Source organism: Otolemur garnettii, unplaced genomic scaffold (assembly GCF_000181295.1).
Source record: "Otolemur garnettii isolate 467f Iridium unplaced genomic scaffold, OtoGar3 scaffold00073, whole genome shotgun sequence".
NCBI classification, from domain to species: Eukaryota; Metazoa; Chordata; class Mammalia; order Primates; family Galagidae; genus Otolemur; species Otolemur garnettii.
Genome location: NW_003852468.1, coordinates 731,602 through 756,663, shown reverse-complemented (window position 1 = coordinate 756,663; position 25,062 = coordinate 731,602). Strand labels below are relative to the sequence as shown.

General features: G+C 43.5%; 1 protein-coding gene across 1 annotated transcript; it reads right to left on the bottom strand.

The window, feature by feature from the left end:
• Positions 1–270: 270 nt before the first annotated feature.
• Positions 271–24,405, bottom strand: ACP6 (acid phosphatase 6, lysophosphatidic). The gene is made up of 10 exons (XM_012807670.2): positions 23,563–24,405; positions 12,550–12,678; positions 12,303–12,433; positions 11,905–11,984; positions 7,537–7,624; positions 6,621–6,753; positions 4,931–5,031; positions 2,640–2,735; positions 1,015–1,180; positions 271–468 (listed from the first exon to the last, which is right to left on the bottom strand). The coding sequence occupies exons 1-10, from the start codon at positions 23,779–23,781 to the stop codon at positions 328–330; spliced, it is 1,284 nt and encodes a 427-aa protein (XP_012663124.1). The 5' UTR covers positions 23,782–24,405; the 3' UTR covers positions 271–327.
• Between the last annotated feature and the right edge of the window lie 657 nt (positions 24,406–25,062).

The window sequence follows — 25,062 nt, the reverse complement described above, 5'->3', positions numbered from 1 at the left end:
GAAATTAAGATAGGACAAAAGAACTTCAGTGCAAAACCAACACAATTCTACAGGGTCATGGTGGCCCCTGCTTGTGTCACATACAGATGTTTCTAATATTAGAATCAAGCCCCCAAATAGAGAAATATCCTTTTGGTTTCATCATTATACCCTTCCTTTCAGGAAGAGGCCTTAATATACCCACAGAAAGGACACCCCCTTACCTCATGTTAAAGTGCGTTAACCCTTGCCCTCCCCTCTCCCCAATCTTCACAAAGCTGAAGGCATAGAATTATATAAAGGCATTTTATTGAAAAATCAATATGTCGGCCTTGTATAAATCAGTCACTATCCATTTCCAAGTTCCATTGCCTGTGTTTGGGAGCAGAGTGTGTGGTATTTTTCTGGGTTTAAGGTGTAAAGTGACATGGTGTTCAGGAATTTATCCAGTGGACAGAGCCCATCAGGGCAACCTCTCGGCACCTGCTCCTGCAAAAGAGACAAAACTCAGCAAGTGCACAGAGGACAGTGCCCTTCGGCTATTTTCAGAGCCCAGAGGCCTGAGTCTCTGACCCAGGTGGCATGTGTGTGCACACATATAACAGCCAGGAAGGCCCTACTACCCAGTCACCATCCAGAAAAAAAAAGCACTGTTATCTACTTGTACAAAGCCTTGAGGAAGCCAAAGGTGCCGATAGCAGATGTTACCTCCCCAAAACACCATTGTTAATTTTCAAAACAGGTGTCACAGGATGTTGCATCTGGGCAGAGACACTCAGGAAAAGAGAAGGAAGGTGGCCTGTTCCTAGAATGAGTCTGCAACATCACTGAGATAAGGCCCAAGTTCCACCCTGCCACCATACGCCAGGTTCTGCTCTAACCCTGGGCCGTAGCCATGAGATGCCCTACAGGATTCGAAGAGGTGACTATACCAATGGAACTGGGGCTAGGGACGGAGACCTGGTGCCAGTCCGAGTGGTGGGGATGGCGGGGAGAGTGCCTGGCCACCACCTAATCTTACCTCTGAGGTCTTACCTTCCCATGGTAATAGAGCTGCACAAACCATTCCTTAGATTCCTGGTGCTGGTAGAGTTCCATGGTCAGATCCGCAGCAAACGGTGGCCACTTGTGGTCAAATATCCCCAGGGTGATTAAGAGAGGAATGAGGGTCACATCATGAGCTGCATAGAGATACAGCTTTCTGGAAGGAGGAAACAGTTCTCTACAATTCTTTGCTTCAGGACTCTGGAGGCCAGGACACTGCCTGCCTCCTTGAATAAGGAACTACACCTGCCCCTGCAACCAGCTGGTATCTAGACATCAGCTGGGACTGGTATAAAACTCTCTTGAAGTAGAAGGTGGGGAGAACCCTTATCCCAGCCTCATGTCTCCGTGAGGGGCTGCCTACTGGAGTAACTCTCCTGGCCTCTTCTTTCCCACCCACCCCCTCACTCATTCCTCCCTGGTATGTTTCAAAGATAAAACAGAGCATGCATGGATTAGGCCTCGCCTTTCTTCTCTCTTTAGGTCCTGCCGGCCTTTGGCAAATGTTCTTCCTACACTCAGCCATGTAACGTTTAGTAGTGCAAGCTCTGTTCCTTGTCGGTGAAGTTTACAGTGCAGGGGAATTAAGTTCATTCAAAAGAATATCAATAAACCTGTTTAGCCCTGAAAATATTCTCCAAATGGTTTTAGTCAGTAATAAAGGTGCCATTTTTATGTACATCTGCCTGACACCAGTATCCATCTCTTGGGAAAGATCAAATATTTTATTTATTGACTCTCAACCGGGATGTCTAGCATTGAATCCTGTAGTATTCTGTAGACACAAGGTAGAAGGTAGCAAAAAGCAGCAAGGACTGCAAAGGGATTGTGAAGTACAGGGAAGAACATCTGTGTGATTTGCCTTATAAATCTTGGCCTACAATTCCTGATTTCAACTTGCTGTCCACTATGCTTCCTGTATTCACTGTGAGTTTCTAGCTATGTGTAATCTCTCTCTCTCTCAAGAAGACAGCCTTACAACTTTAGGATGTATACAAATCACCTTGGGATCTTCTCCAAATGCAGATGCTGATTCAGTCGGTCAGGCTTGCTCTTGAGAATCTAACATTGTTCTTAGGCAATGGGGAAGCTATTTGTCTTCAGACCCCATTTTCGTCTTTAGACCCCCAGCTACTGCCTAGCACTAGGACATATAATATTCCAAATCTGTGGTCTCAACCTGCGGTTCCAGGCCACAAAAGTGGAATTGGAGGCTCATCAGCCTCTTCAGATGCCTAATAGATATCATACCACAATATACTCAATACAGTGTTCAAACTAATCAATCTCCTAAGCAATTATCTTACTTTTGGACTATTATAATGTCAAATAAGTATGATATCATGTTGTCTGCTCTGTTTTAAGCATGTTCAATTCATAAAAAGAAAAATAAATTTAAGATTCTTTTTTGCTAAAATAAAATTTTCAAAACATGATAGGAAGGGAGTAGCAGGAAGAAGGGTAAAAAAGTTGCAAACCTCTTTGGGATCTGTGACCTCTTAAAAATCTGCCTTTAGTAATTAATATCCTGCTTCTCGTTCTCTTAAGATTTAGGTTCCCTCCCTGCAGCCAGAAGTCCCCATAGCCCTGCCTAAAGCAGACAGTGTGTCAGGCACCTGATCTTGCCAGGTGGAGTGGCAAGGTCCACAGCTTTCAGCAAGTTGTCCTCCAGGATGTGCAGGAATGGGCCTACGGCCATCTGAAGACTCTCCCTGTGAAGAGTGAACAAGATTTCAGCACTCAGAGGGCACTCAGCACTCAAGGGACATAGGCTGGTTCTGCCCCCAAGGACCTCATAAGCTCAGATAGAGCTGAGAAAAAGACAAGTAATACACAGGAGACAGTGATGGGCAGGAAGGAGAGAAATGGTCCTGGGTGAAGTCTGAGGGCTCTCTGTGAGTAAAAATAACATTTTAAGCACCAGGATATACATGGTACAACTGAGATGGGAGGGGTTGGGGGAGTGGGAGAGGAGCTACACATGGACATTATGAAGAACTAGGTCTTGAGAAATAAAAAAACAAAGCTAGGAAGGACAGGGGGTAATAATTTCTAGGAATTCCAGAAAACCCCTAGAAAAATGATCAGAAATAACAAGAACTAGGTTATATGTCCTGTGTGCTAGCCTTCCTTCTTTTGGAGTTTAGATAATAGTAACATTTATTATTTATGTCTTATATATTTGACTTAAAAAGAGATTTAGTGAAAACAAAGGAAAAAGAGAGAGAAAGAGAGAGATTTAGTGGTAGTACCCCCAAGGGTTGGCTCTGTGGCTCCATCACTTTCATTCTCAGGCATGTCACCTCATGTCACAAGATGAATACTATAACTCAAAGTGCATCTGTCCACTCACAAAAGTGAACAAAGCAGGAAGATGGGGGCTTGAAAATACAAAAAGTCTTTGTTTCTGGGCCTCTTGTTTTTTATCAAAGAGAAAAAAAAAATAACCTCTCCAAGAATTCCTAGACCCCAATCACTGACAAAGGGAGTAAGGTTGCCATGATTGGCTTAGACCAATCTTTATTCATGGCGTAAGGTGCAACTTCTATACATCAAGGAATGTTGCAGCCCTGGATGGAGAGTAGGCAACCAACACTGTATGCAATATGAACTTTCTAGAAGAATGTGTACCAGCAAAGCCAAGTTGGATGGCATTGTGAGGTTGTAACCATTTGTCCTTGAAAAAAATCTGTTTTTTAAAACCAAGGATAATTTAAATAGAAAACCAAGGGGATCAAGTCCTGTTTACAATGATTTAAACCAGGAGAAAACAAACTATGGCATAGGCCAAACACAACCTGCCTGTTTTTGAGAGTAAAGTTTTATTGGAATACATACAGCCTTGTGTGTTTGTTTGCATGTTGTCTATGGTTGGTTCGTGTTACAAGGACAGAGATGAGTAGTTGCAAAAGAAATCAAATGGCCCACTCAGCCTAAAAGGTTTACTATATATGTGTGTTGATGGGAGGGGAGGGCAGTGACAATTTAGGTCTGGCAAGGCCATTTCATGAACAGCAAAGGGAACCTGGCAAGTCCAAGGGAGTGGCAGTAAGCTGCATGGCTTGGCTAGAGCCTTCTGAATGCCATAAGGTAGTGCACAAGTGGGCGTTGGAAGGAACTCAGTCTGGGGCTCTTATTTTTATGGAACTGACTGTGTAAATTCTTAAAATGTTTGATACCCAACATAGACACCTGCCCCACCACTTGTCTTTCTCAGAACTATTCCTCCACTTCCCATCTCCCTCTTCTACCACATCACCTGGTCTAAGAACAAGCTGAACGCTCCTTTTCAGAAAAAGACGTCTTCTGAAATTTGGTAAGAGAGAAACTTCCTATTCTGGCAGTCAGGAAACAGGACTGATAGAAACAGAACTCTAAGTACTATGTATGAGGAACATAGAGAAAACACAACATCGGTAGCTAGAGGATCTGAGTCCAAGTCTTGGCTCTACCACTTGCCAGCTGAGCCCCGACCAAGCAGCAAGGATCTCCCAGACCCAGTTTCATTATCTGTAAAGCCAAGGATAATGACACCTAACTCACAGTGTGAACATGAAAATAATTTGTAAATTGTAAAGGGAGAAATAATCATTCTTCCTTCAGCAGCCTCCTACCTAAATCCATTAAACATTAAAGCAAAAGAAAAACATGAGTGGTTAACCGCAAGTCTGTAGGGTGGTTTCCCTGTTCTGTGTAATACGGAATGGCTGCACTAAGTCACCAGTCCCTGTTCCAGAATTTAAGGATAACCTGGGGCCTGCCAGCAGGCTGAATGCAGTGGGTTTAGCCTCCTCACATGCAGGGACACCAGTTGGCAGATATAAGTGGGTACAATTAACTCTTCTTCCCCACACACTTGTAGGTCTGACCAAAGGTGACTTTATGCCAGCATCCAGAGGCCCCTCACCTGTCTTCCCTCGGCAGGACGTACAAGGCTGTGTCCACAGCTCTCTGTTCAATCATCCATGCAAATCTTTTCAGTGCCGGGCAGCTCGGGAGGCTGTGAACCTGAAAAGGCCACAGGTATAGTTTTAAAGAGAAATGCTATTCACCTACTGATCCCAGCAGCTGATCAGCATCTGTGGAGCCTGCAGAGGCTTGCTTTCTCCTCGGAGCTCCCTAACAGCTCAAGAAGCTACATCCCCAAGGCCCTACTGACGCTATTACTAGAGATCAGAAGACCAAGACAGTTTTTCTCCCCCTCTTTTTTTTTTTTTTTTTCTGTGAGACAGAGTCTCACTTTGTTGCCCTCGGTAGAGTGCTGTGGCGTCATAGCTCACAGCAACCTCAAACTCCTGGAATCAAGCAATCCTCTTGCCTCAGCTTCCTGAGTAGCTCAAACTACAGCACCTGCCACAATGCCCGGCTAGTTTTTCTACTTTTAGTAGAGATGTGGTCTTGCACTGCTGAGCTCAAGGGCTCCATCTGCCTTGGCGTCCCACAAAACTGGGATTACAGGAGTGAGCCACTGCCCCTGGCCATTTTTTCTCCCTTTCTGATGACACCCTGTTTACTCTAAAACAAAAAACATTTGAATTTTTTTAAACTTAAAAGGATGAATAAAATATAAGGCAAGGAATTCATAATTTTCCATTTAGCCTTCATTTTCCCCCAACTGACTTCTAAAAAGTGTGCCACACAAATACTTTATATGAACTCTTGCCTAACAACCATAAATCTATGTCACACATAAGCTCATGGTGCATTTCTGCCTTCAGGGCACACCGTTATTTTCACAGGAGAAAGGAGGGTCCTATACTCCCTTTGGGTGTCCAATTTCTGAATCTAAGGAAACATTTTCCATTGTATAGTCTTCTTTATGTATTTATTATATAAACAAAGATTCTGTGGCTAAATAACATTTGAGGAAAACAGACTTAAAGATTAACCAGCTCTTGGCCAGACACAGTGGCCTACTCATGTATCCGAGCACTTTGGGAAGCCCAGGGAGGAGTATGTATCTCTTGAGGCCAGGAGTTTAAGGATCAGACTGGGCAACACAGTGAGACCCCCTCTCTACAAAAAAATTTAGAAGTTAGCTAGCTGTGGTGGCACATGCATATGGTCCTAACTACTCAGGTAGCTAAGGCAGGAGAATAACTTGAGCCCAGGAATTTGAGGTTACAGTAGTTATGCCACCGCACTCCAGCCTGGGTGACAAAGCAAGAGCAGTCTCAAAAAAAAGATTAACCAGCTTTCTTTACTATAGGCTTCCAGATTTTTAAATTATGCTGATGTACATATAGATTCTCCAAGAAGTAATACAATAAATAGGGATTCCAAAATTCTTAGAACCTGACCTATCCCTCCCTCTCACCTACCCCTTGCTGACCCAAACGTACACATTCACATATTAAGTATTCTGGGGACTATGCCTCAAGAAACTGATCTGAAGTTAAATGTGAATGAGTTCTCCCAGATGGCTCCCCACCCCTTAGTCCCAACAGCCATTCTATCTGTAGGTCCTAGCACAGCTGCTTCCAAACCAGAAAGGACCCACCACATTTCTCCACCCAGTTCTACCTCAGGAGCCAGTCCAGCCAGGTGCCCATCCCAGGCTCCCCCAACTCCAGGGCCTGGGGAAGACAGTCACCCACCTCCTCAGCAGCCATGTTGTCCAGGAGGCTGAAGAAATCCACCTCTTGACTGCTGTCAATACCCATCCCTTCCTTCACCTTTTTCAAATCCTCTGAGATTCCTGGCTGCAAAGAGGCAGACTGCCTTCGGCCTCTGACAAAAAAGTAAGGCCTTATTTTGTACAGTGACTAACAGTTTACAAAGTGTGCTTCATTTAACAGGTGGGATCTCATTGACTCCCCACAACAACCCACTGGGGTTAGCTGGCATTATTCTAGTCTTAGAGATGTGTAAACTAAGGCTTCATGAGGTGAAATGACTTGTAAGTTAGCAAGTACCAGGGTTGGAATAAAAAGCTGGATTTCCCAAATCCTACTCAAGCATTTCTATTGTATCAAAAATGATGCAAGCTTGGCCCAGGTCTGTCTGAAAACTGCACTGTCTTTCTTTTGTGGACTACAGACTATATAGTGTTAGCACAGCCCGGAAATACCCAAGAACTGAAGTGTCATTGGCTCAGGCCAGTCTGTCCCATATGATAGTGTGTTGGTAAAAGAAGGGAACTCTGCGTCTTGTGTTTGCACACCTGGATTTGCTGGTCGATTTTCTCATCCACCCAACCCGAGAGCCCACGGTTGTCAGGAGGATATGCTTTGTAAACGGCAGAGGCCACTGTGGCTGTATATGCCATCTCTCCATCTCTGGCGTGTAGCTTTTCCCAGGCTTCCTGTACCTGCACTCTGAGCCTGCTGCTGTGAGCAAGAGCTTCTTCACTTCCTGGACACCTGGTGGCAGATCTGGGTATAGTTTAATCCCTCCTATCTCTTATCCACCAGTGGGGTAAGCTTGGGGAGGCCTGGGTAGAGTCAAGGACCTTCCAGAAAAGGTGAGAAAAGGTTGTCCCCCATTGGTGAGTGAGAATCTAGGGACAGTTACCTGGTTCTCTGCCTCAGGCTCCAGCAGTTTTGGTAGTTGGGGTATAAGACTTCCGAGCTTGCCTCATCAGTGTGGATGACGATGGGTCCTGGAAGGAAGGCAGGAAGCACAGGAAAGAAAAAGCCTCAGCTTGTTCTCACCCCTTCCACTTCCCTTTGTCTATAGAGATGGAGCTGTTTGAAGAGGCAGATCATCCCAGTTACTCCTTAACAGCAGTGAATACCTCCAACATGCCCGGGCTCTGGCAACAGGAGCTCTCCTATGGTCTGAGTAATGGACACAGCAAACAGCAGACTAGAGCAGGTGCAAACCTGGATAAGACCCCTTCCAAAAAAATGTCTGCTTCAAAGCACTACCAACATTTAGGTAGTCTAATAAACAATGACTCCATCAAAACTAGGTTACTTTATTGCTTCCTGAGGTCCAATCCTATAGGCCAGGAAGGTGATTTACCATGTGAAAAACAGAGAATGAATTGCTTGGAACCAAAGATTAGACTGCAAACAACATTTCTTATACACAAAAGTTTTAAGACAGACTGTGTTATAGTCCCTTATTTTACTTCTAAGAAACACAGTCAACAGGAGCCTTTCTGATTCACCTGTGTAAGTTTCAACTTGCTATGCTTACTGGTGTTGTTGGGAGAGCTTCGTTTGTTTCCATCTGTATGGATTTTACATTTCTTGATTTTTGTACCTGAACTTTTGTAATGACCCATGTACCTCACAGCAGCTGGCTGCTTCTCAGAGCCCCTAAGGACCCTTATTCCCCACTGTCAGTGCCCAAAGAATGTCATGCTTTGCTCTGTGCCAGAGATTCCAAGTTCCTATGGCAGGATTCTCTGATAGAAGCAGCTCCTATCACCAGCAATTTGAAATTCACTGAGGTCATTCACAGGGTGATTTAGTGAGCTCAAAGCTTAGGAATAAGTTCAAAGACCCTCAAAGAGCTATTTATTCCTCCCAAAATTATTGAGTCAGAACCCTAGGACTTTAAAAGTAGCCTACGCTAACTTTACTAGAATATCAGAATTCAGTCAGACTTACTGGTCTGGACAGAAGAAGGAAATCAGACCAAAAGTCAGAAGACTAAAAAAAAGAATTAAAATTAAAAATAAAAATAGACTCAGTGCCCATAGCACAATGGCTACGGTGCTGGCTACATACACCTAGGCTGGCGGGTTAGAACCCAGCCCGGGCCTGTTAAACAACAATGACAACTGCAACAAGAAAATAGCCAGGTGTTGTGGTGGGCGCCTGTAGTCCCAGCTACTTGGGAGGCAGAGGCAAGAGAATCACTTAAGCCCAAGAGTTTGAGGTTGCTGTGATGCCAAGGCACTCTACCAAGGGTGACATAGTGAGACTCTGTCTCAAAAAATAAATAAATAAATAAATAAAATTCAGAAGAATTTAGTCTTAGATCCATAACTAACAGTAGGGTCACCTTGGGAAGTCACTACCATTCTCTGGGACTCATTTGAAAATCAAATGGGTAGGAACTATATCAGTAATTTTCGATTGTTTCTAAGGCAGTGGACTCTCCCCTCTCCACTATTATATAAAAAGTAATGGCTACAAATGGGGGTCCGAAGCATAGCACACTTGCATGTCCCTTCTCCTCCTTTCCTATAGTTCCGGAGACCCCTCTGAAGAATCTTAGGGTTCTGCAGGACATGTTGTGAAGAGAATAGACCTAGACCACATGATCACAGGCCCTCTCTAGATAGATGGACTTGTCCTCAGAGAAACAGTCAAGCATAAAAGAATATAGATTCTGAAACCAGACTGCCAGAGTTTGAATCTCAGTTCCATCACTTATCAGTTTTATGTCCCTGGGCAAATTACTTAGCCTCCCTGTGTCTTAGTTTTCTTATCTGTAAAAGGGAATAATGGTACCTACCTCATAGGGTTATTAAAAGAACAAAACAAGTTTATATATGCAAAGTTCTTAGGACAATGGTACATTCAGTTGGCCCTCCATATCCTTGGTTTACACATCCACAAATTCAAACAATTATGGTTAAAAAATGTTCAAAAAAAAAGTAGTAGGGCAACAATAAAATACAGACTTTAAAAATACATTATAACAACTATTTACATAGCATGTACATTGTGTTAGGATCATAAGTAATCTAGAGATGGTCTAAAGTATGTGGGAGGATGAATATAGGTTATATACAAATACTATGCCATTTTATATGAGGGACTGGAGCATCTGAAAATTTTCGTATCCATGGGGTGTGGGGGAACTCCTGGAACCAACCTCCTACAGATACCAAGGAATGACTGTACTAAGTCCTTTAAGTGTTGGAATAACAATAACTATTATTTGAACCTCTATAATATAGTTGAACCAACAACTATAAACCTCTAATATTTCCATCTGGAGTCTGATATTGGTGCCTGGAGATTAGACATACGGTTTATGATAAATAAGGCACACTTGGGTAAGACACTTGAATACGTGTTGAATAAATGACAGACCAAATGGGGCAGACCAACAATGTCAGCTTTCCCTGTAGCCTGATTCTCTGTACCTTACCCAGAAACCTCTGGGATTCTCCTGAATTTGACTCTTAAAGCAGTATCCCAAAGTCCCATCATTTCCCTTATGGTGGAGCCTTCTGGGATTCTTTGGTCTGTTCAAGTCCCTTGATACTGGGAAAGGCATTGAGGTAGCTGTGACAGAAATCAAACTTAAGTCCCAATACCTCTGGGTCCACAGCAAGGAGCTTCTACCCAGACAGCCAGAGCTGAGACTAGTGATAAAACCATTTCCTTCCCTGCTGGAAAGCTAGGGCAGCCTCAGTCTAGGATCTGCCTGTGGATAAGAGTGCCACCAAGAAGTTCCTTAGAAGAGTTCCTAAGAAGAGGGCTCAGCCTTTTAGAAGCTGAGCAAGTGAGAGCTTTGAGAAGACCAGGCATTGTGGGTTATTCCTGAATTCAAGGACTTCCAAGAAGTAAGATGAGCCTGTCTTGTTTATGTTACCTAGAAGTATGCTGTTGTGTGCAGCAGCCAACTTTGGCCAGAACTAGCATCAGCACCCAACCCACCTGGGGGCAAGACCAGCCTCCTCTTTCCTGAAGTTTCTATTATCTTACATATTTCTTAAGGGTTTAACAGAAATTTTGTTTCTATTTGAGATACTCCTAAAGAAGCTAAACAAAATATAAGAACCTTTGCCTTAGAGCACCATTTTAGTGAGGTCATGGCCATCTCAAATTCAGACAAATGAGTACAAATGACAAAATGTAGCTTCAGTGATGGCCAAAGGGGTGAAAAGATTGGGAACCACTGACTGCAATCTTTCACTGGCTGCATATGCCAAAACCCAAACTCAATAGACTTTCTCAAAGAGGAAAGGTTGGACAGAATACAGTTAATGCCATCTGGGTCATGCTGCAGACTGTCACCAAGATCAAAACAGTAGCAACAGGTTCGGCACCCATAGCTCAGTGAGTAGGGCGCTGGCTACATGCACTGAGGCTGGAGGGTTTGAACCGGCCTGGGCCAGCTAACCAACAATAACAACTACAACAAAAAAATAGCCAGGTGGGGCGGCACCTATAGCTCAGTAGGTAGAGTGCCTGCCACATACATCCAGGCTGGCAGGTTCGATCCCGGCCTGGGCCAGCTAACCAACAATAACAACTGCAACAAAAAAATAGCCAGGCATTATGGCAGGCACCAGTAGTCCCAGCTGCTTGGGAGGCTAAGGTGGGAGAATCGCTTGGGCCCAGGGGTTTGAGGTTGCTATGAACTGTGACACCATTGCACTCACCCAAGGGTGACTTAGTGAGACTCTACCTCAAAAAAAAAAAAAAAAAAAAGCCAGGCACTGTGGCAGGCACCTATAGCCCCAGCTATTTGGGAGTCTGACACAAGAGAATCACTTAAGCCCAAGAGTTTGAGGTTGCTGTGAGCTGTGACACTATAGCACTCTACCAAGGGTGACGTAGTAAGACTCTGTCTCAACAAACAAAAAACCAGTAGCAATAGTCTCAGGTCCTGTCTAAAATGTCCCTCCTCCCCTCCTTCCTTGGCAACAGTTTCTTACCTAAGCAAAAAGGCCCCCAAATTTCACAATACTTGGTTAGGACTTCCTTGTGCACTTGTGCAGAAGCTTGAGAGAAGGAGGTAGGAGCAGAGGGACATCAGAGCAGCTGACGCATTGCTGTTGGTGTGGAGGTCAGGCTGGTAATGACAGAACTCAAGGCCAGACAGGTAAGGGCCCACTAGTATAAGAACACCAGGGACGGCATATGTGCAGGAGAGAAGAAGCCAAGTGAACAGTCACCAAAAAAGGGACAGGGGCTTCAGAAGTGAGAAGAGCAAGCTTCTGGGACAGCAGCTGACTTCTATACGAACCTTCTGTCTGACGCTGGAAAAGCCCTGCCAGCAAACAACGGGTAGACTCCAGATTCCGATATATGTTAGTGGAACGAACACTGAAAAAAAATTTTAAAGGTAGAGACACTCATAAAAGGAACATTTAGTTATATACAAGAGTAGCCAAGAGTCTTTTAAAACTGTGTAAGGGGAATTATGGGGCCAGGAAGAACGCTTTACCTCTCTGTGCAGTGGCTGCCCCTAAGAGTCTGGAAGGCCAATGAATGTGACCTCCACCCACCACCTGTTCACAGGATCCTGCATTGTGACAAGTTGTCCCCCCAAAGTACCTTGGGAATCATCTAAGGGTTTAGGACATGTCTCCTCATTCTTAAGACCTCAAATCGTGTACAACATCCCTTTTTCAAGTGACTCACAAGACTTCCTGTGGGTTGAACGTTGGTGAGAGAAAGGGGATGTTCTCGACATAGTTCTTCCTCAGTCGCTCTCCCAGGGCAAACATCTGCTGCATGCCCACTTTGGTCAGCTGCCCAGCAAACATGCCCCCCTACGGTGGGGGAGAAAAGAGAGAAGACTGGAAACACCTGACAGCCTGTGAATGCAGCCCTAAGAAAATCAATGAAGCTTTGCAATGAGCTCGCAGATCAAGGAGGCCTTGCTCACCTTCAGGATGGTCTCCTGGTACTCAGAGTCATAAGGAGAATGTGGTTTCGGGCCACCAGCTAGATTGGTGACTGTGTAATCAAACTGAGTTTGGGGCGGGACCTCTAAAAGCTGGAGATTCCACTGTACCTGTTGTGACCATAAAAAACAGCATATGGTTAAAAAACGTTCTTGAAACTTACAGTGTTAATATCCAGAAGCACGCAGAACACATGGCTGGAATCACTCTGACACTAGGCCCATGACTGTCCCATGGGAAGGAAGGAAAACAACCTTAGCTCCAATTAAGAGAAAAAAAGATGATGAGTTATTATTGCAGGTGTCCTTAGCCCAAGTCCTGATACTGTTACACAAGCAGTCACTGTGAAGGGGCTGCTCTGGCACCAAGCCCACAACCCAGTAAAAAGGAGGAGTGGCCAGAATGCCTGGCACACAAGTACTTGGTGAATGAATGAGTGAATGAATGAGTGACTGGAATATGGTCTCAGTGGCCATGTTTGTAAGAATTTCTAAGGAAATCAATCTGCAGGTTTCAATGCCCTATTCTCCCCTTAAGGATTCTACTGAATGCACCTTGTAACTACCACATGCTTTCCCCTCCTTTCACACAATTTCAGAAACAACCAGCTATCAGCTAAGGAGACTGCTTCTTCATCATCTGCCTTTATTCCTTGCAATCTGGATTCTTCCCCAATTGTACTGTAGCGGTTTTCAAAATATCAAAGTGGCCACAGGTTTTTGAGCTCCAACTGCCTGTAAAACGCTTACTCTCATTGAGCCCGATGTGATGACTTCCATTATAGAAACAAACCTCTTTTCTCCTAACCCCATATACCAGCTCCTCTTCCCAACCTTCCGTGTCTCTCTTGATGCTGCTGCAGTTCTCCTGGGCTCCTGAACACCGCCCCAATTAACCTTTTTTCAAAAAATTGGTTTTCATTACATTTAAGAATATATTTTAATTTTAATTAACAAATAATTTTACGTATCTATAAGATATGTGATACTTTGATACATGTTTACATTGTGGAACAATGAACTAATATAAACTAATTAATAAATCCATCACCTCACATGCTTATTTTTATGTGGTAAAAACACTTACAATCCACTTTTTAAATAATACAGTCATGTACCATTTTATCACATTTGGCTTTACTGCACTTCACAGGTACCGCATTTTTTATAAATTAAAGGTTGGCGGCAACCCTGTATTGAGCAAGTCTATCAGTACCATGTCCCAACAGCACCTGCTTACTCCTTGTCCCTCTGTCACATTATGGTAATTTTCACAATATTTCAAACTTTTTCATTATTATATCTCTTATGGTGATCTGTGATCAGCAATCTTTAATGTTACTATTGTAATTGTTCTGGGGCACCACGAGCTGCACCCATATAGGACAGAAAACTTAAGGGATAAACGCTGTGTGTGTGTATTCTGACTGCTCCACTCATTAGCCCTTCCCTCCTTGCTCTCCCTCTCCTCATGCTTCCTTACTCCCTGAGACACCCAGTATTGAAATTAGGCCAATTCCTAATCCTATGATGGCCTCTAAGTATTCAAGCAAAAGGAAGAGGTGCACACTTCTCACTTTAAATCAAAAGCTAGAAATGACTAAGCTTAGTGAGAGAGGCGTGTTGAAAGCTAAGATAAGCTGAAAGCCAGGGCTTTTGCTCCGAAGTGTTAGCCAAATTGTGAACACAAAGGAAAAGTTCTTCAAGGAAATTAAAAGTGCGACTCCAGGGAAAACACAGAATCTCAAGAAAGTGAAACAGCCTTACTGCTGATTTGGACAGTTTAAGTGGTCTGGATAGAAGATCAAACCAGACACAACATTCCCTTAAGCCAAGACTAATCCAGAGCAAGGCCCTAATTCTCTTCAACTCTATAAAGGCCGAAAGAAGTGAGAAAGCTACAGAAGAAAGTTGGAAGCTAGTGGAGATTGGTTCATGAAATTTAAAGAAAGAAGCCATCTCTATAACATAGAAGTGTACGATGAAGCAGCAAGAAGTGATATAGAAGCTGCAGCAAGTTATCCAGAAGACCCAGCTAAGACCATGAAGGTGGCTACACTCAACAACAGGTTTTCTTTCTTTCTTCTTTTTTTTTTGTTGTTGCAGTTGTCCTTGTTGCTTTAGCTGGACTGGCCGGGTTCGAACCCACCAACCTCGGTGTATGTGGCTGGTGCTGTAACCACTGTGCTACGGGCACTGAGACTAAACAACAGATTTTCAACTTTGATGCAACAGCCTATATTGGAAGAAGTTGCCATCTGGGGCTTTCAAAGCTGGAGAGTAGAAATCAATACTTGGCTTCAGGGGACAGGCCCACCCTCTTGTCAGAGGCTAATGCAGCTGGTAACTTTAAGTTGAAGCCAATACTTGTTTACCATTTTAAAATCCTAGAGCCATTAAGAATTATGCTAAATTGACTTGGCACTCAGTGGTTCGGGTGCTGGCCACATACACTGGGGCTGGTGGGTTTGAACCCGGACCAGGCCAACTAAACAACAATGACAACTGCAACAACAAAAAAATAGCCTGGCATTGTGGTGGAGCACTTGTAGTCCCAGCTACTCAGGAGGCTGAGACAAGAGAATTGCTTGAGCCTAATAGTCTCAGCTATGACACTGCCACGGCACTCTACTGAGGGTGATAAACTGAGACCCTTTCTCAAAAAAAAAAAGAAAGAAAGAATTATGCTAAATCTACTCTGTGCACTATAAATGGAATAACAAAGCCTGGATGATGGCACATCTGTTTATACCACAGTTTACTATTTTAAGCCCAATGTTGAGACCCCTGCTAAAAAATCATAAAAAAATTCCTTTCAAAATATTTCTGTTCATTGATAATACACCTAGTCACCCAAGAGCTCTGACGGAAATGTAAAATGAGATTTATGTTGTTTTCATGCTGTTAACACAGCATTCATTCTTCAGCCCAAGGATCAAGGAGTAATTTTGATTTTCAAGTCTTCCTATTTAAGAAAGGCTAAAGCTGCCATAGACAGTGATTCCTCTCATGGATCTGGGCAAAGTAAATTGAAAACCTTCTGGAAAAGAGTCACCATTCTAGATGCCATAAGAACATTTGTGATTCATAGGAAAAGGTCAAAATACAACCTTGATAGGAGTTTGGAGGAAGTCAATTCCAACTCTGATGGATGACTCTGAGAGGTTCAAGATTTCAGTGGAGGAAGTGCAGATGTGGTCAAAGTAGCAAGAGAACTAGAATTAGAAGTGGAGCCTGAATATGTGACTGCATTGCTGCAACCTCATGACAAAATTTGAATGGATAAGGGGTTGCTTTCTATGGATGAACAAGGAAAGGGCTTTCTTGAAATGGAATTACTTTTGGTGATGATACGGTGAACATTGTGGAAGTGACAATGAAAGATTTGAAATATTACATAAACAGTGGATAAAGCAGTGACAGGATTTGAGAGGACTGACTCCAATTTTGAAAGAAGTTTTACTGTGAGCAAAACACTATCAAACAGCCTCACATGCTACAGAGATATCTTTTAAGACTGAAAGAGTCAATTGATGTGGCAAACTTCACTGCCATCTTAATTGAAGAAATTTCCACTGCTACCCCAACTTTCAGCAACCACCACTCTACCCTGGTCAGTCAGCAACCATCAACATCAAGGCAAGAGTTTCCACCAGCAAAAAGATTATGACTTGTTGAAGGCTCATATAATTATTACCATTTTTAGCCCTAACACATTTTTAATTAAGGCACATACATTGTTCTTTTAGAGATAATGCTATTACACACTTAATAGACTACAATTTAGTATAAACATACTTTCACACACTCTGAAAAACAAAAAAAATGTGTGCAACTTGCTTTATTGCAATATTCACTTTATTGTACTGGTCTAGAAGTGAACTGGCAATATCTCCAAGGTATGCCTATACATGTGGAATCTAAAAAAGGCAGACTCATAGAAACAGAGCGTAGACTGATAGTTATTACAGGTTGGCAGAGAGGGTGGGTGGGGAAAAAGGAGATGTTGATCAGTGGTACAAAATTTCAGTTTGGAGGAATAAGTTTTAGTAATTTATTGCACTGAATGCAATAAAAAATAAGAATGCATTGTGTACTTCAAGATCGCTTAATAATCTTGCTGAGCCACTTGCATCATATGAGTAGCTTTTTCTGATGTCTCAAAAGGAGGCATCTGCCCCTCAGGAAATTCTACATCTCAGCCAGACCCTGTACCCAACTGCCCTGCTTGTCTCGTTCCGCACAGCCCAGTCCCTGCCCACTGCTTCCTCTGCATCTTCTCTCAGCCTGCTTCCCTTGCCTGGAAGGATTATCCTCTCTGCCCATCTACCTGCTCCTCAGTGTTCAAGGACAGCTCAAGTCTTACCTCCCCACCAGTGACCACTCTAGCTATCAGTGGTTCTTTTTAACCTAAATTCCTATAGCACAAAACCAAAAGAATAATATTCAACTCAATTTCTTACAACTTTGCTTTGTTTTAAAACTAATGGATAAAACCTACTTTTTTCCATTGTATTTATCTTTGTCCCTCCAGCTACCCCCCGAGAGTGTCCCTGGGGGTCTCAGATTCTCTTTGCACAGAGGAAAACTTCCATTCTTCCAAAAGGCATCGTCTCAGTCCCACCTGTACTCAATCTCTAACACCTGGGCCTCCTCCCCCCTGGCACTGCCCCAGCTGACATCAGAAGAGCCAGTGTTCACAGAGAGACCTTTTGGCTTATTTCACAGGTAATCAGTCACTGCTCCCTCTTTCTGGCCCTCTAACTCCCCCGGATAAAACCCTTCAGGAGCGCACAGCTGCATGCAGGACCCACCTCCTCTCTAGCACCCCTCACTTCTTCCCTGCCCTATACATTTACTCTCTAGCTGTTTCCTAGCACCATTCTCATATGTCCCGGCCATTCAACATCATGTTTCTTCTGCCTGGAATTTTCTTTCTCCTTTAATATCAAATTCTTATGGAATGAAAGCCTCTTGTTCATTCCATAAGAGTCAACCTAAATGTTCCCGGCAGCTTTGACCATGGCTCTGTACTTTCACAACAGCTTTGGTGGCTCTCTTTGGTATCATTCAGGAGAGCTCCTTTACTAGGCGGTCCTGTTCAGTAGACTTGGCTTCTTAAGAACAGAGACTGGGTCATATTATTGACCTTTCTATTCTGGATGCCCAGCCAAGAGCCCAGCACACAGGAGGTACAATTAATAGCATCAACAACTTGCCAGATCCTGTGGAAGATACTGAACTTGACTTTCCTGTCTTTCCTGGGTTTTCAGGTTAGTAGAGGAAGCCAGCTATGAATGCAAATAAGCCCCTATACTGTACTAGAAACCGAAATGTATAGTAAGAAGCTATATGAAGGCCATGGTAGTTCAAAGGCAAGACAGATCTTTTCTGGCTAGGAGATCCAGGAAAAGTTTCATGGAAGGAATGGCATTTGAAATAATATTTAGACAAGCACAGATCTGAACTTGTGATTAAGAGGTAGGTGGAAAGAGAGGGCATTCAGAATTCTAAGAACAGCTAGAAAGCTTGAGCAAGCAGACATGATGAAGGGTATATACAGCAAAAGTGGCTTGGTTTGCTTCAACTTGGGAATGGTTTGCAAACTTTTTAACTAGTAAATAATAAGTAAAGTTTAACTTTATATTTGTACATATTAAGGCAAAAACTGGAACTTCTCTAGTTGCAGTATGAGTGGGAACCCAGAGCCACTCAGCCTAGCCACAGGGGCCACAGTGTAGTTTAAAAGCTGATGGTGTATATTACACAACTGGAATAGGAAGTCTAGATGTAGAAAAGCCAAGATGTCAGCAATGGTCTACAACGAAAGCCTAAGGCCTCATCTAAGGTAATAGGAATAGAAGAGATTTAAGTTAGACTTGGCAGATGAGTAGATAAAAGCTTTATTTGGGAGCTGTGCTGGTAGGTAACAAGGAATAAAGCAAAAGTACTTTGATTTTGAGTCGGGGCACTCACGGTAATGGAGGTATTCCTTGACTAAAACTAAGAACAAGAGAAAAGAACAGGTAGAAAGGTGAGTTCAGTTTTAGATATTTTGAGATGCCTCCTTTGTGTTCCCCATGCTCCCAGCATATTCCTATAAGTGAAATCTGTTTTTTCTCCCTTCTTCACCACATTGCAAACTCCTTTAAAGATGAGACTAAATTCTCCACCCTTGTAAGTACAAAGTCTGGCACATGAAGGAGAAATACACGTTCCCTGCCACTGGCTTTTAACGTTTAACAGAATTTGTGCAGATTTCTTTGGAACTTAGCAATATAAATCAAAACAAAAAAGCTAAAAGAAATATAACACAAACCACAAAGGGTATTTTTTTTTTTTTTTTTTTTTTTTTGAGACAGAGCCTCAAGCTGTCCCCCTGGGTAGAGTGCCATGGCATCCCGCTCACAGCAACCTCCAACTCCTGGGCTCAAGCGAGTCTCCTGCCTCCGCCTCCCAAGTAGCTGGGACCACAGGCGCCCGCCACAACGCCCGGCTATTTTTTGGTTGCAGCCTTCATTGTTGTTTGGCGGGTCCGGGCTGGGGATTCGAACCCGCCACCTTAGGTGTACGTGGCTGGCGCCTTAGCCGGTTGAGCTATAGGCGCCGAGCCAAGGGTATTTTTTTTTAAATCCAAATAATCAATGTTTATTCACTGAATGGCTGGTCACTGTAGATCTTAGGTTCAGAGCACAGCTGGGAAGAGAAGATGTAAATTCCGGGCTTCCAAGCTAGCATCTAACTCTTGGTCCTCACTATCCCTCGTGAGCCTTCCTTTTTTTTTTTTTTTTTTTTTTTTTTTTTTTGAGACAGAGTTTCACTTTGGCGCCCTTGGTAGAGTGTGTGGCATCACAGCTCACAGCAACCTCCATCTCTTCTGCTTAGGCGATTCTCTTGCCTCAGCCTCCTGAGTAGCTGGGACTACAGGCACCCGCCACAACCCCGGCTGTTTTTTTCTTTTATAATTAATTATTTTTTATTAAATCATAATTTTGTACATTGATGCATTTAGGGGGTTCAGGTACTGCTTCAATATACAATGTTAAATATTTACATTGAACCAAGTAACACATCACAATTATACTCATTTCTTAATAGTTTTGAAATGTACCATTGCATCATGCACATTAGGTGAGGTCCCTCCCCCCAATACCTTCCCTTCTCCCAAATCCCCTCTCCCCACCCCTCTCTCTCCTCTTCCCTTCTACTTTTCTTAAGTAGCTCCTTTTGCATAAGTGGTCATAAGTCTTAACACCAGTTTGAACTGTTTAAAGCTGCCTAAAGTCCCTGCCTACTGGGAGGTTCTGTGCATGCTTAACCTGTATTGTATGTAAATATATAATGATGCAGAGAGAGAGAGTGCTCTGTGCCATTTGCCAGAAAAGAAATTTAATGTTCCACAACAGGCAAATGATGCAGATCTTACGCAACAAAGAACTCCTGCCATTGTCCAGGAGTGAGAAATGGATTCCTACCTTTTCTAGAAATGAGAGTCCTGTGTAAGTAACCTCTAACTAACTCATCTAACTTGGTAAGCTGGATTGGTTGGGTCATTTCTTTGGTCCCTTAGCACCATCTCAGTTTGGAGGGCAGTTTTTCTGTACTGTCCTGGGATTTTCCCGAAACAGCACGAGGCCTGGTTCACCAGGCCGCTCAGCCTCACTGGGAAATCTCCTACTGTTAGGCACAGTTACCAATAGAGGGCCTTCGGTGTTTCCTAGGAAACAACTCCTGAAGTGCAGGGCATGCCAACTACAGAGCACGCATTTCCAGGTTTTCAAGAAAGGATGATTATAAGGTTCATTTGTGGCATATGTCCCACATACACACTCTCATTCTTGTTCCTGCTCTTCAGCTTCTAAGTTAGTGGCAAATACTAACTTGATAATTCTACTTATTTTATTTATTATACGCCACCTTTAAGTAGTAATGAAGTAGATGATGGTAAAACTGAAAATATACTAAGACAACCAATTCAAAGTAGGCAACAAGAACTAAAGCAAATTAATGTAGGGACAACAAAAATAGATACTTAACATAAGTGGTAAAAAAAAAATGACATCATAAAGATCCATTTACTTATCTATGGGCCACAGATTTGGCACTAAGCTTTCCGGCTTTTATATAAAAAGAAAAACTTGATCAGCTAGACAAGTTTAAACACAAAGCAAGCCAACTGCTCAGGAGACATATACCACTGGTAATACTAATAGACAAATTGCTCCCAAGAGTCCTTATAGAGAGGATAGAGTAATATAATGAACATCTTTTCAGTAGTCACAGCAATGTGGGATCATTCTCCTAGTTTTCTCAACACAGAATGATAGCATTTTATCAAACACATTTCAAGCAATTCTCTGTGGGGATCAATATACTACATTCCAGTATAAGAACAAAATCTACATAAAAGTAAACAAAAAACCTTCCAGGTGTAGATTTTAGGATAAAACAATGGTTTTAAACCTTGGCTATACACTGGCATCACTAGGAAATTTTTAAAAAAATCTACTGTTACCTGAGCCCCATCCTGGGCTAATCACATCTGGATCTTTCTTGGGTTGGGCTTTCATTTTCTAAATGCTATCTAGTCCAGATCATTCCAAAGCTTACCAGAGAAGCTTTTACAATGTCTGGATCCCTTGGCCAATTAAAGCAGAATCTCTCAGAGGGAGACCCAGGCATCAGTATTTTTTAAAGCTTCCCAGTTGAGTTCAGTGCTATGCTAAGGTTAAGAACCACTGATCCAGAAGAACAAACGGAGTGATTAGCACATTCTTCCTGCATGCTTCCTGAACATCCCTTCTCTCTTCTGAGCTTTGGATATGCTTTAAGCAACAAAGATGGTGACATAATACTTCCCAGGTTGGCTATATTATCAAATAAATAAGGACCCAAATGCCATAATCAACAGTGAAGCTGGGGCAGCCTGGACTTTACTTTATAAAAACTGAGTAACCAGTGGCCATCACACACCTTCAGGAGAACTGAAGGAAACTGGAAAGGCCAAATCTCTTCTTTCAAAATGCACTTGGATGTACCCTAATGATCAGAAAAAATAGCCAACCAAGTTCCATAATTTTATTTCCAAAGCATAGATACAATCTTCTATCAAAATAGGTTAAGCCAAGAGCCATTCAAACCATAAGAAAACAACTCAATGAAACATCTAGTTTTAAAGAACGCTACTTTCTGAGGATTTGTGAGATAAGTGAAAGAAGTGACTTGTCACATATGTTTATCTACAAACCAGTCAGAGATCAGGAAACATGTACCAAAGCCAATTTTAGTTTTAGAATTACTGTCAGGTAGTCCCTTCTGACTATAATTAATAGTAGAACCAGGAAGATTGGAAAATCCTAATAACGACCTCTATCTAATTGGATCTTAAAAAGAAAACCTGACAGAGAATATCCAGAAACAAATTATAAGAGGCTGATGACATTTCCTCATAGCCTAAATTGAAGAGAATTGGTCCCACCCCTGGCTTTTATGCATAAGACTTTATACTAGATAACATTTAAAGTATCTGCCTAAAGTCTGGAGAATATGAACAGGCAGGAGAGGTAATGTGCCTTCTCTAATTGCAAAGCCAGGCCATGGCCTCAAGTGCTCCATACTCTGTGACTACACAGAATGATGAAGGAAACTGGTATTCTAAGATCCAACGGTCCCTTCTACCATAAAGGCAGAAGATAGCCATCATACCTCTGGCTTAGGAGAAAGAAAAATAATATTTTTCCAGGAACTTCAGGGAATATATATAATGTACCAGATCTAGGCCTAGACATTCAAAGTGTTATTCTCCACTACCATTGATAACTTTGTCTTTATCATGAACATGTGTATATTCCTATATATTATTAATATTTTCGAGTCCTTCTGTAATAAGAATAGAGAAGAATGGGGAAGGAGTACACATGAGAGATGAGCTGTGTGTGTACAAAATCATAAAGAAAATCTAATGATCTCATGTAAAAAGCCAAAATAAGGGACTGAGAAAAGTAGTATAGCCATAGAAAGTCTAACTAGAAACCTGGTAATCAAGTGCCTACCAAGCATATTTATTTATATGGGCAGTGATTTAGATATTTGATTTCATGTGTGACCAGCTTTTAAAACTGGGTTTCAGTTGTACAACACGAAGACACACCCCTGAGAATGTCTGGAAAGCAGATGTGATCGTGAAGAGCTTATCTGTTATTAGGTTTGGACAACCCATTCTACCTACTGCAACATCAACCTGGAAGGTTAACCGCACAAAAGCACTCCACAGGTAAATGTGACATGGGCGGGGGGGATGTCTGGGGATTTCAGGTCGCCTATTCCTCTATTAGTCCTTCCTAATATGAAAGGTCACATCCAGGAAGCAATCATTTGAAAAACCTAATTATTTGTTTGTTGCTTTAGTAATAATTATCCTAAGCAGACCAGACAGATTTTAAGACATAACCACAGACTAGTATATTTTTTTCGTACCTCAAATACCTTCCACTGCAGGTTTAAAAACCTGAAATGGAAATGGAGAACCCCAAGGTATATCATATACTACCAAAAAAACCATCAAGAGATCTAAAATGGTCTTCAGCAAACCGTGGGACAAAAAGCTGTTTCAAAATTGGTTTCCGAAGGCATTGACCTCTTATCTACATTGTCATCCCAGTTAAGGTAGTTCTTGTCAAAAAGTTACAGGGACCTTTGTAACAAAGGTCGAAACACAGGAGGGCACTGCACCCTTGTACTCAAGTTCACCCGGACACTTGTAAGAAATGCTGACTCTCTGGCCTTACCCTACACCTGAGTCAAAATCTGCACGGAAGTTCCGGGGAAGGTGCTGGCGGCGGGGGGCGCCGCCTGGGTAGCATAGTGGCTAGCGGAGTTTTCCGAGTATTCCCAGCCTGAGCCCCGCTCCGCGCGGCTGAAACTCTGAAGGTGCAAGGCCCCTGTCCTGGCACACAGTCCTCACCCAACGATCCCCCCGCCCGGCCGACCTCTCACCTGCTCCTCTTGCGGGAGCGGTTTGAGAGGACTCCGCGCCCCGTGTCGAAACACGACCTGCACCATTTTCAGCTCCAGCAGGTTACGTTCCACGCGGTGCCGGCCGTCGGCCCCCTGTAGCTCAGCCAAGGCCACCCGCCGCTGGTGGAGGCAGTACGCCAGCGAAGTCAGGACGCCCACCGGGGCCCACACGCGCGCTCGGAAGATATGGGTCATCATGGTGACAGCCCTTCGGCTGCCCTCTGGGTTGTGGCTGCACAGGCAAACAGGAGCCCTCGGCGGCTTCGGGGCTCAGCAGCCGCCCTCAAGTTCGCAGGAGCTCTCGAGAGCGTCCATGCAGCGCCCAAACAAGCCGGGACCACTGCGACTCCCGGCCCTAAGGCAGATCCCGAGTGGGAAGGTGAGGCAAGAAGCGGAGGTGGGAGCAGTGACTACTCCCGGGAAGTATTAACCAGGTCAGAGTCGGTACCGCTACCGAGTGGGCTGGGGGGGGGGGGCACTCAGCTCCCTAACTTTCGCCCTCTAGGGAACCTTAAACTTGCATTTCAAGTTTGGCCTCCAGCGTTCTGGAAGGTACGTACAGGAACCAGCCCCCAGTTCCTTGGTGGTAGCGACTCCACTATCACAGACGACTTGCTTCCACTTTTCCCTGAGCAGGATCCCACCCACCTCCTTACTCACCCCGGGACCTGTTCCAAGCGGAGCCGCGCAGAGGAGCACGGGAAGATGAGTCCCGCGAGGACGCCTAGTCTGGAGGCTCGGAATGGTGAGAACTACAACTCCCATAAGGCCGTGCGCACCGGGGCGCCCGGGGAAAGCTGCCCCAGCCACCCGCCGCCGGCCTTGCGTCAGGCAGGACCAGCCAGTCACCACCTTGCTGGGGCCGGCGAAGTGGTAGAGGTGAGTATGTACGGCCAGCGAGTTGGCCAGGAGGGGATAGGGAGAAAATTAGAGAACAGGGGTAGAATTAGGTTATGGAGGGGAGTAGTTTTTGTCTACTGTTGAGTATAGAAGACTTCCTTCGAGTCCTGGAAATGTGGTTGCTGGAGCTAAGAGCCCAGAACCCATTGCGAAGGATGACACTAGGTACTTTATATTTAGTCTTCATTTAGTATCCACCTTCTATGTTTACAAAAATTGTCCAGGGTAAGTCCTTGCAATCATGTAGAACTTTAAGCTTACTCATGTGTTTACTTACATCCAGAATATTTCTTGGGGAAAAATCCAGGCCTTGCTTGCGGATGTCCTAGTGACTGAGAACCTTAGTTTACCCAGAGGAACGCCAGCCTTACCACCTACTGGTCTAATTTCTATTGAATGTACGGCTATCCAAAGTCTGTGTTTCCAGATCTTTACAATAGAACTCAGAATTAGAACCTTATGTGCCCCTCTCAAAGGCCAGGTTGAGAGGAGAGGCCTTTGTAGAGAGTCTAACCATTTCTTTCATTGTTGTAAATCTTGAATTAAACCGGGCCAGATGTAATGGCTTAAGTCTAAATT